Source organism: Dicentrarchus labrax, unplaced genomic scaffold (assembly GCF_905237075.1).
Source record: "Dicentrarchus labrax unplaced genomic scaffold, dlabrax2021, whole genome shotgun sequence".
Taxonomy (NCBI): Eukaryota; Metazoa; Chordata; class Actinopteri; family Moronidae; genus Dicentrarchus; species Dicentrarchus labrax.
The window spans coordinates 22,278,928-22,291,506 of NW_026136707.1; the positions used below are offsets into that span (position 1 = coordinate 22,278,928).

Here is a 12,579-nt window from a genome sequence, read left to right on the forward strand (position 1 = left end):
ACAACACAAACTGCATCATATCCATCAAGGTGGAAGGCACTGATTGGCTAATGTCAATATTTTCTACTGGCTGCACGCACTGATCGAACTCCACAGTTTCTACATTATCTGCTGGTTATTCCATTATCAGTTTGTCACTGTGTGTGTTTGCTTTGTGTAATCTGTTGGAGAGACAAGAGGGGAGGAGCAGGAGTGACTCCAGGAGAAGCACCGGGGATGATGATGGTAAATATATGATCTGTCAGTCATGGCCAGCAAGGGTGGCAGTTTGTTTGTGTGTGTCTGTGTGTGTGTAGCCACAGTGCTGCAGGCTAAATAGTGCCATTATATTCCTACAGCAACACTAGTCGCAGTCAGCTCGAGTGTCAAAGTCCTCTGGGAATCAGAGATGTCTCTGCTCAAAGACTGCTGTCACCCTGCTACACAAACACATACACACACACACACACACATACAGACAGACACACACACGCACTCCCTGTAGGCATGGCAGCATGGAACCAGGTGGGGTAGAAGGCAGAGGGATGTATGTGTGTTTATATCTTTGTCTGTTTTTTTGTGTTTGTATGTAAGATGATGATGCTTCTCTGAAAGTATAGCGCAATAATGCAAAAATGCTGCCAGTCATAGCCATAGTTACCAATTAAATCACTGCATTACATGCACACACACACACACACTTAAAGGGTCGGTTCACCCAAATTAAAAAAAGAGACTTCCTCTTTCTGGTGTGTTTGAGGTATCTGTCTCTGAGATTTGTGCCCCCACAACACAATGGGGGTTATTGAAATTTAGTTTTTGGTACTCACAGTAGTGAAATATTACATAGACAACTTTTTTCCCAGAAAGTTTAGTTTTTGACAGAAAGTAATTCAGCTGAAAACTGTTCAGTGTTCTGTGGATTAGCCAAAATAGCAGGGACACTGATTCTGAAAAGAGACGTTGCTGCTGAATTTCTTGAAGGTAATTGTTTGATGCTGTTAGCACTGCAGACAACACTCCATTTACCTCGACTGTATTGGGGTGGAGACAGAGATCTCAGAAAAATCTTAAAACCTGGGCACATAAAATCAAAACTATCTGCAGGAATAGATACAACGGGAAGTTGAGGAAATGTGTCTTTTTGTATTTGGGGGATATGGTATACTAATGGCTTACCTGTCATATTTTACTATATAGACAGAAATGCTTTAAAGAAAAGATGAGAGAGAGACACTGAGAATGTCTGTGTGTGTGTGTGTGTGTGTGTGTGTGTGTGTGTGTGTGTGTGTGTGTGTGTGTGTGTGTAGGAGAGGATGAAGAAAGATCAAGGGCACACAGGGTCGAAATAACATCTCATTTATCTGCTTATGGTCTATCCTTAATGTTTATAGATATTAATGATTGTATATAATTATTTTCAATCATGTAGTTAATCGTGGTTTAAATCACATCTGTACATTGCTGCTCTTGCCTTTCTAGAATACACATATTCCATATTGTGCCTGCAATATTGTCTGTGATAAACAGTAAAAGCACCACAGATGGAGGTAGAGCGAGCACAGGGGAAAGCACATACAAGAAGAGAGAGAGAGAGAGAGAGAGAGTGTGTATTTTCAGCCCTGCGGTCTCGTCTCCTTCACAGCACTGGAAGGTCAGCCGAGCCCCGAGCCATAAGACTTGCTCCCTTTTCACTTCAGTCCTGCTTTTATCCCAGGAGCACCACAGTGCTCTTTGACAATTGTCATCATGACGAATCAATATAGACTCTCCACAGACACCTCCCCCTGTGCCGCCCTTGAGTTTTTAAACACTGATCCGGCAGATAGTCCAGTTAAAGTCTCTTCCCAGGGCCTCCATTTTATAAGTTTACCCTTCACTCTCTATCATCCCTCCTTCTGTCTTTTCTATTAGTCCTGTATGTCCTCTGTCTCGCTCACGTCCCCGCCTCTGTTTCTCTATTCGCATCATTTCAAGGTTTAACTGGCATGGCTGCTTGTCAGAGGCAATTTTTATTTTTACAGCCACACAGAAACATGTCACAAACCATCAAATGTAAATGTAAAGAGATTTTGTGTCAGGAACCATGATATGTCAAATAACTGTTCTTGTACCAGTGACTAAAATAGTCCACAGAACTTTCTTTTACTGGGACAATTAGTAGACTTAAACTTTGGGTGAGCCATGATATTTAATCATCAGTATCAACAGTTTAGAAAGAGAGAGATTTTAATATATATAATTAAAAAGCCAGCTAGGGCATAGGGGACATTGTTGCAAATTCCTTTATAGGTATGTGTGTCCCTCCTTGTGTTGACTTCAAGCGCTGTCACATGCCGTCTTATTCTCAGCTCTGTATTTCTGATTGTGTGTTCATGTTTCTCTCCAATTTGCGGTAAAGTTGGCAACCAGCGTAAAACCAATCAGTGTGTGTGTGTGTGTCAGTGTGTGTGTATGTGCTGATTAGCCGTGTGCTAAGGCATGCGGCACGTAAGATGCAAGCGTTAATTCGTGTTGCGAGCATCACGGTGACTCGTCTCGGCCCTCCGGTAATGAGCAGCGCCGTCGTTATGTGGCTCTGCTTCGCGGTGTTTCCTCCCCGTCTCTGCGACACACTGGGCCTTGGTAATTGGTCACAGAGGGGACAGTAAATCTGCACGAGGACGTGGGAGAGACACAGAGACGGAGAGATAGAGAGAGACAGTGTGTGTGTGTGTGTGTGTGTGTGTGTGTGTGTGTGTTTGTAGGAAGAGGTAGGTGATAGAGGATAGGGGGTGGGTGTCTTTCATCTTCACAGCTTTTTCTCTATAAACCTCCAACTGTTTACAAGGACTGATGCCTATTTGCACACACACACACACACACACACACACACATACACATTTATATACACAGTGAGTCCCCCCCACCTCTACTTCTGCCACCCACACGTATATACAGTAAATGACCTCAGCGCGCTACTGTCTGTGAGTATGGATTCTAATCAGACGTCGGCAGTATTGTGTCTGTCAAACCTGGCCAAGGTTACTTAACCTTCCAGTCTTAATTTCCCTTCCATTTTAGCTCCTTCCTCCATATCAAACATCAGCACATCTATGAGAGAAAAAAAAAAAAAAAAAATAAAAAAAAAAAAAAAAAAGGAAAGAGCGTGGGGAAGAAAATGAAGATTGCCATGCTTGGCTGAAACTCGGAGATGAAAGTAGAGGATGATTCACATTGCTATGGCAAAATGAACTGAACCAAGCTGAGCTGAGCTGTGCTGTGCTGGGCTATTTTTAAACTTCTATACACCGCTGCTACTGGAAGAGGACAATGTGAAGCGGAGCAAATCATTTCTATATCATGAGAGAAGGTATGTGAATTAGGGTTTCCAGGAAAGTATGTAAAAATTTGTATATAAGCTTTGCCGAGCTTTGGTACATTTTATAGGCCAGTTGATTTAGTTATCACTTGTGGGATGCAGACTTGTACAGACAAAACTATGAATTCTTCACCAGATTACAAGTTATGTCAAAGCATTGAGAGATGCTGATAAAGTTTACAATCTTGGAGGCCATCTTCACTTATATACAAACATCTAACAAAGTTGAGTGAAATGCTTTCAGTGTAATTTCTACCTTTTGTTGAGCTCAGAATCACCAAAAAGGGTAATAGTGAATATTCAAAAGCAGACTTAGGCACAGAAATGTTTGCTAAATGCCAACATCAGCATGCTAACATGGTGATATTTAGTTAGGTATCATTTTTTATCATACCATCTTAACTAAGCATGCTACCGTTAGCATTTGCCGATTAGCATTAAACAGTGCAGCTTAAGTGTAGCTAGGCAACTGATGGCAGCTCATGATGACATTTCATTTTGTCTCTCACCTGTAGGGTCCAGGGGCCTCGTGGCTGCTCCCCCCAGCAGTGCACCGTCATCAGGGTCCAGTTTTTCAGGCCTGCATTGGAGGCGTCATTGGGCCGTGTGTCCAACAGCAGTGATACGGTGCCGGCTGGAGACGCCAGGCTTATAGAGAGGTCACCGCGACACACGGTGCTGATGCTTACTCTCACCTGTTGAGAAACAGGTGGCAAGAAACAAAAGAGAAGGGAGGTGTGAAGGAGACTGATGGAGGGATAAAAAAAAACAAAAACATGCTCTCTTCCAGGTCTTCTCATCAGTTTCACTGTATGAAACCCTGTGGCTGCTTACTGAGTGTGACAGAACTACTGGTCTTTATTTTTTAACATACTTTACTGATTGTTAACTTGAACTTTTAGCTTAAAAGCATACTTTTGTGTATTTTAGGAAATACATATATTTTCTTTCTTGCAAAGAGATGTAGCCTATGAGAAAATCGCTACCACTTAGACCCAGAAGCCAGTTAGCTTACCATCACATAAAGACCAACCAAAAACAATTTCTCCTTCCAGTGACTTTGAGTTTCCACTGGTTGCTTGACAACAGTCCGAAAAGTTACAGTGCCCGACCAAGAAATAGTCCTGTACACAGACTCCCATAAAACTACACAGTTTAAATAAAAATGATGTAACATTTTAATGCGTGACACTTTGGGGCTAATAGGCGGATTTTGATCAGAGCCAGGTTCGCTGTTTCCCCTAAATAAGAATGCAAATAGCATATTTCCTAAAATGTTGATCACCATAAATATCTGATGAAATATCAGTAATATATTCTGGAAATACTGCCAGGCAGTGTTAACATTTGATGTTTTCCCAAGTTTTAATCCAAATCTAATCAGTGTTATCTGAGATATTGTGTGTGCCAGACAGATGGACATAGCCACCTAAAGATGAAGACAAAAAAAACTAAGGAGCAGAGCAAGACAATACAAAAATGGCTGAGGGGAATATTAGCTAAATGATTTAAAGCACATGTACCCCCCAAAGCCCCATCCCCCTGATTCCCACCCAGTAAACACTCTCCCTGTCCCTGTTCATCACAAGCAGCACATCTGGTGTGACAATGGCACATCGCAGAGAGAGCCGCCAAGCTGCAAAAAGACTGACAGCCCGCTCCTGTTTACAGCGTGTTACCACGGCAACACGTCCATCAATCACACCTCGCAGCGATGGCCTGACCCACGCTTTCTGCCAGGGAGCAGAGCCGCAAAGATGAAGCCTTTTCAATTTACATGCTGACACACTCCCGCTCTCTCTCTCTCTCTCTCTCTCTCTCTCTCTCTCTCTCTCTCTCTCTCTCCTTGCTATTTCACAAGTACACACACACTAACACTCACAAACACAGATAAGTCGCACAAACTCAAACGTGCACAAACTCAAACGTGCACCTACACAGACAGGTACAGTACGCATGCCTGCTGACACAGTCAAATGTAAACACATTTGCAGGTATATGCCTGTACTTACGAAAAACACAGTTTTGCCATTTTCTGCAAATGACACAGCCAACACACTACACATCACAGTATGAGCCTTTTTATCTTTTCTATTCTCAGTTAGAACACATGACACAGAAACCCTGAAAACAATTTGTGTGAAATGTTCGAGCTTTCCTGGTTGCGGGCAGAAGTTAAGTTTTCCATACACTTCTGCTCGATTTGTATAATGTCACGGGCAACAGGAAGCATGGAACTGAAAACAGATTTTTTTTGCCTTTCAATGTTTTAAAGGAATAGTTTGACATTTTGGGAAATACTCTTATTTGCTTTTTTGCCTAGAGTAAGATGAGAACATCAGTGCCTTTCTCATATCTGTCTGTTAAATTTGAAACTATAGCCAGTTAGCTCAGCTTAGCATAAAGACTGGAAACCGAGTAAAATCTCAATCAGGACAAGCTGTGGTTTCACAGGGGGTTTGTGTGTGGGACTGCAGTATTTCTTGGCCAGGAGCAGTGACTTCCTGGAGTCTTTGCTGGTTGCCTGGCAACCATATGCTAAGTTTTTTTCACTCTAGAGGTGCTGGCAGGTGGATTTTGGCACCTTTGGAGAGAGCCAGGCTAGCGTCCCCCTGTTTCTAGTCTTAATGCTAAGCTAAGATAACCAATTGCAGGCTATAGCTATACACTATATTTAATGGACAAAGAAAAAGGTCTCCTCATCTGACTCTCAGCAACAACACAAAAAAGCATATTTCCACAAAAAGTCAAAATCTTCCTTAAGTAGAACTTTTTTCCCTATATTTTTACACCGATCAGCCGTAATATTATGATCACTGACAGGTGAAGTGAATAACACTGATTATCTGGTTATCATGGCACCTGTCAGTGGGTGGGATATATCAGGCAGCAAGTGAACATGCCATCTAAGTGCATTTCAAAACTTCCACCTGACCTGAACATGCTCTAGAGTGTTGATCTCGTTGGACCTCCCATGGCAGGCCTCTGATTGGATGTTCACGCTGACCAGGCCCCCTGGAGAAAGGACCCTAACCAATAAAAGATCATTATGTCAGTCAGTAGCCAAACCTTTTTCTTGTATGCTTAATAGACACTCATACACATGCATCCTCTCCTACAAATATCCAGACACACACAAAGCAGTGACAGTACAGGTGAAGATAAGATGAAGGATTATTGATTCCTGTGGGGAAGCTGTTTTGTTGAAGCAGGCAGAATAATGTGATACAACAAGGAATACCTTTAAAGCAGAACTTGAGACAAAAATCTGAATATAAGCAACAAAAGTGAGTGAAAGCAATAAAAAAAGAGCATCAGCAGCTATGGGAGTCACATAAACGTACAGCAGGTGGTCGATAAAGCTTTAAAAAGAGCCTCTTTTAACCTGGTAGGATCGAGTGTGACTTCTTGCGTGCACTTCCTCTGTGGAGCAACACTGGTGAAGTATACAGCCTGCTGCACCATCAGCCCTGCATCCAACAATCCGAAGCCATACCTGAAACAAGAAGAGAACATGCTGTCCATTATACATGTGTTATGTGTATATGAGCAGCATTTTTATATCCTTATATCCTCACACACATGTGAACTGGAGGCTTTTCATGTGGGTGGCTGAATGTGCTGCAGGAGTAAGTGCTAATGGCTCCGACATGAGGAGGCAACAAGTCATTGACGAAGATGATGTTGTCCTCTGACACAATCGCGTCCTGCTCTGTCCGGGCTGAGGCTAAGGGCTGCTGTTTGTACTGCCTGTAATTGCCTGGAGGATTGATTCTGAACAATGTGCCATCTCATGGACTGTAATCAAGCCTCATTATTCATTCTTTACCTCCCCAGTCTGGGTGCTGGAGACACAATGGTCGACCCTTAAGCGGCGTCGCTGCCTGGTGACTGTATGACCACTGCCTGTCTAACTCGATCCCCTCCACTTTACTGCTCCCGCTTCGCCGTCACTTTCCGTCTCTTTTGAATCATCCGCTCTCATCTTTCCTCTTTGCCCTCTCTTTTTCACAGGGCAGCCAGCTATTCAGAGTTCTTTTCCTCTCTAAATTCTCCTTCACTCTCCTCCATCAAACCAGAATTTCTTGCATCAGAACTCTCCTTCACCACTTCAGTGATGTTGAAATCACAGTCCTCATAAGTCTCGCCTTAATTCTCCCTCAAATCTTTCATTTTCACGCACTCTCCCTTTCAGTTTCCTCTTGTTAAAATCACAGCCCTCAGACTGAGTAACAGGGCCGTAACAACCTTCATTCTCCCCAACCCCTCCTCTTTGAAATCCAGAGGGGGTGACAAAGAGCTAATTTCTGCCATTATTACCATACAGACCTTATGCCGTTAATCTGCAATAAGTGAAATTCATTATCCTGATGACGGGGTCTCTAGGAGCAGCAGAGAGAGAGACAGGAGAAAGGAGAGAGCTGATCAATAACTCAATCTGCTGCCCTGCATGGGGCTCAATCTCCTCTGTCTCAGACTGTCAGTGTGTCTGAGGAGGAGAGGCAGGAGCTGCAGCCCACACCGTCCTCGTCCTAACAGCACGCCGCGCGATCAATGGACACAATCTAATCAGCCACTATCACCACCAATGACTTTTAGCATGTAGGGCCCAGCATAATAGCATTAGGCAGACGGGTGTGTGGGGTTGAGGTGCACTGCTGAAGTTCAAGGTCATTTGGGAGGTTTGTGAAAGCTGCGAAGAGTTGCAGCAAAACACAGCTGACAGGAGCTGAATGCAGAAGACTACACTTGTGACTGCTAAGGCATCGACTGGCATGGATCCTAATAAAGAATAAAGAACCTAGACATATAATTATTTGGCTCTTCAAGCACAGAATGTGCAAATACTAAATGATGGAAGGTAAAAGTGATTTTATGCACTAATCAATGTGTGTTAGAAGTCACCAAAAATGGAACTGTGATCCTGAATGCTCCCTAATACATGTTCAAAGATGCATTCAAACTAATTTTAGTGTTCCTGCTTAGACTTGTTTCTGCTCTGTTGTTACAACAAACACTCAAAGATAATCATTAAGCTCACTTAAAAAGACTTTCAGGGCATTTCATTTCTGTTGCAATGAAGACAGACAGAAAATGTGTTGCAGGGGCAGGAGACAGGAGATTTAACCTAGACTTTCTTACTGAAAACAGCCCTGTGATGAAACATGGTAAGGGGCTTGTTGTTTCAGGTAGCGGTAAGACAATAAAATATGATCCAGGAAGGCTGGTTTGAGTAACAGATCCATGAAATAGCTTGAGATGTGAAGTTATCACAGCGGCAATAATTTTATCTTTCATTGTGACAAAGTGCAAGATAAACATCAGAAATGTGCCGTTCATGTTGCAAAGTAAACAACTACGATTCTGTGCTGCACACATTTAGTTGGTTGGACACAATGCCTTGCTAAACTGCTCCACAGCAAAAGTTAAGCCAGGTTCACCTTTGCTGGCGTTTTTTTGTCGGAGCTCTCCACGTTGGCATCCCCTCTGTCAATGAAGCTAGAGCTAGGATTTACAGGCTTTGGCTACAGAGACAATACCTGCCACTATAATCCATTTATTGGGTTTTTTGTCTATGTTGACAACTTAAGAAAACATAGAATTGTACATGCACACTAAAAGTGTATAGATAGAGACAATGTATAGATTTCTGTTGCATTAATTCGCTTCATTCTCCCCTTCCTACAGTGGCATGATTCTCATTTTCAGTAGATTATACACAAATGAAAACATACCTTTGAATATTATATTTCATTTCTGCCAATAGATCCTCCTAAATGTTACACACTGGACCTTTAAGTGAAGGGCACACACACCTTTTCAATAAGGAACTGCTGTGTGGCAGATTCACCAGAAACAACACCAAGGAAAGGCACTTGAGCTGTCTAATGTCCTGGATATATTGAATGCAATGGTGACCATAATGTATAAAGATTTGTTCATGTACAATATAGCTCTAGAGTTGTTGTCTTTTCATGAACATATTAGAACCCGAACAGACACTTACACAATACATCTGAATGCACATCAGTGTCACTATTAGTATATACATTTGTTTCATTTCCTGATTTAGCTTCCTAAAATGGATAAATACAATAAAAACACCAGCAATAACAATATATTAACTAAGATATTTAACAGTGTGGGGGAAACTGATACCCTGACTTCACATAAAACAGAAACTGTTGGTGACCGGGGCTTGCCGCCCTGCTCCCTTTTAGTGATTAAATATACCCTCCCCACCCCGTACCCCTTAGCGAGAGCTGTGCACCTATTAAATCCTACAGCTCCCGCTGATCGATCGGGCCTGCCCCAGCTCCACGGCCATAAACCCACACAGACATATATCTGATAGAGAAAGCTGCAGGAAACAGGTTTACCCACGATAGAACATGATGAAAATGACAGATTTTATGTCCCCTGCCATGTCAATGAAACACCACCGCTGAGCTGAGCCGCTTTTCAAGAAGACTCTCCGGCCTTTTCAGCCATCTCATCATCAGTACCAAGGAATGAAAAGACTAACAGTGCTACCTTCAGCAAGAAAGAGCCTTGTGATTTCTCCAAACAGAAATGTGTGCAGAACAGGATTTAAAGCTGTTGTGGTTTGTGACATTGTTTAGTAGTTTAACAGGAGCTGTAGAAAGATTTGTAGATTTTGTTTGTTGAATGTGGTTAAGATTTTTGGAAATACTCCAAAGATGTTGGAGATTAAATTGTCTTTAAGATGAATAAGCCACATACTGTAAAACATATCAAGAAATTAGTCAGAAAACACAGTCATCAGATTATCAACTTGTTCTCTCTCCACCTCCTGCGTGGTCGGAGGAAGGTTGAGCCAAGCCGACTACAGAGTGACAGCCGATCTTCTGTCCACGCAGCACGAAGCATGTTAAAGCCCCGACCCCCCGCCTCCACACATATCGAATCTTCGGCCCTCGCATTTTCTCTATCCACTTTCACTCCTCGACGGCAAATGCCCTTGCAAACTCTTACTCCCTCCTTCTTTTTTATCCATTAGGACGAAGGCGACCCCCCCACCCTCCCACCCCACCTCTCCATGGGGCCTCTTTGTAACTGTCGAGGAACCCTTTTCACTTTTTGTTCTGCAGGCCTTCCCAGGTCCTTTCTCTGTTGATATTCACACCATCTGCCAGCAGCAGAGGAAGGTGCACACAAACGAAACCAGCACTGAGACATCAAGATCTCCAGGGTCGAGGTCCTCCTTTCGTCTTTGCACATGGCATTAAAAACACAGTTTTAACAACTGGTATGCTGCAACCAAAACATTTTTTGCAGCTATCCAGGGACCTCGCTACTGCAGTCTCACCCCTTGTTTGCAATGGTACGTCCTGCTAAGTCCCCCCCAATAGAAGTGGCTGTAAAGAATCACTCAAGCCGCACTAAGCAGCTGCCTGTGAGTTAGGTCATTTTCCCAGGAGCCACAGAGTGGGCATTGGCAGGACCTCAAAAAGAGGGGACACCATCTGTTCAGCGCCTGAAAAGGTTGGTGACACCTTCTGTGGTACCAACAACTTCTAATTAAGTGGCCAGGAATGCAGTAGCAGCTCCAGTGCATGATTGGTGGGCTTGCTTTAGATATCCTGACGACAACACAGCAGACCCACGTTCAGTTTCACGCACCTCTCCATCACATCTGGCCATGGGCTAATGAAAAATTAACAGAGACTGGATACAATAAACACTTGGTGAAGGTGGCACATGAATGGAGAAGCCAACAAAAACTGTATTTACTTTTGTCTATGATTTCTTTTGTCCTGTTTTCATATCACTTAATTGAATGTTTATCAGGAGCATAGAAAACTGCATTAGCCCTATGGTCAATCCCACCGTGGTTTGTTTCTGTTATATCATGATGCCCTAATTTCATTAACATTAGGATTTAAATGAAATAACAAATAGACTTAATATTCTTCTGATTTCCATCGCCAAATCTGCTGCTCAGAAATGTTACTAATTAGGCTTATTAAGTAATTAAGAAGAGGTCTTAATTATATCTGCGCCACTGGGACCTGCACGGCTGTAACCATGAAATGCTGTGCCGCGCTGCTCAGCTTTGTTGGTTTGGATGTTACACAGTTTCATCCATTAACTGTAAACTGAATGTTCTGTGTGTTTTTAGAGAGAAAAAAGTCTCCAGTCTGTATTAGGCAAATATCTGTATGACTTGAAATTACAGAGAAAGAAACACTCAGCAGCCTTCAGAAGCACAGCCTCAAAATGTCAAGTGAATTACCTTGCAAAGAGTTAAAAGTTTAATGAAATATATTGCGGGGAGGAAAATGAGGGGTTTGGCACAGGCATGGACTTAGTCTCAGGAGAATGGGCACCAAACGGCCCTCTCCGTCTCTACAGCCATCAGTCAAAGTAGCAGCCACCCGTCCCCTTCTCTTACACAAGGAGACTTCTCTGGAAGCCACAATGATCTATACCCCATGACCTCACTCTCAGTGTCCAACATATTTTGATTTGTAGCTCGAGTGTTATTCAAACACAAATTCAAAAGAGGATGAAATTCAGCAGAGAGCTTTTGTTGGACGCACACCAAGGTACAGTCCTTTTAGATGTCTCTGCCCTTGTGGGGAAACAGAGGGAGGGAAAGTGAGAGAGAGAGAGGGAGAGAGAGGATTGAGTAAGCGCTGCGCTAGAAGCTTGGCATAAGATTCCCTCCCGGGTCCCGAGTGCTTCTCTTTCACTCCGGACAAAGCAAACACTGAACCAGGAGCCTTTGTTTGCCTCTTCAAAGGGACAAGTTTTTGATGCCATATCACTAAATGTGATCGAGCAAACAGAAATGTAAAGATCAAAAACAAAGTCTGTTTTTGTGTGTTTATTGAAAGGTATGACATCTGCTACATCGTTTAATCATGGGAGCCAATGAGGGTTCAAAAGTTCAGTATTCCACATGCAATATTATTGAACCTGAAATGACTATTACAGGTTACAGGTCAGTTTAAGGGCATAAACCATTACGCACATGCGCCTCAGTGAGTCTATCAAATCATATAGTATAAATCCAACATCCATAAATAGTATAAATACCATCAATATACAGAAATGAAAAATGTGCGATTCGTTTAAGATGCTTATTTATTATTTATCAATTAACCCTTTTCACCTCCTCATTATTTGGGGTCCTACGTGAAGTACAAATAAATACAACAGCATATAAATATAAATCCCATGTATTTAACCATTTTTTACAGCTGGGATCTCTG

General features: G+C 42.6%; 1 protein-coding gene across 3 annotated transcripts in view; it reads right to left on the reverse strand.

The window, feature by feature from the left end:
• LOC127367215 (proprotein convertase subtilisin/kexin type 4-like) overlaps positions 1-12,579 on the reverse strand; it is a 172,915-nt gene that overhangs the window by 22,261 nt on the left and 138,075 nt on the right. For all 3 annotated transcript variants that reach the window (XM_051406889.1, XM_051406890.1, XM_051406888.1), the window contains exons 14-16: positions 6,726-6,836; positions 6,276-6,369; positions 3,850-4,035 (exon numbers count right to left, since the gene is read on the reverse strand). In XM_051406889.1, coding sequence (XP_051262849.1) covers positions 3,850-4,035; positions 6,276-6,369; positions 6,726-6,836 — 391 coding nt within the window. The remainder of the gene's footprint in view (positions 1-3,849; positions 4,036-6,275; positions 6,370-6,725; positions 6,837-12,579) is intronic.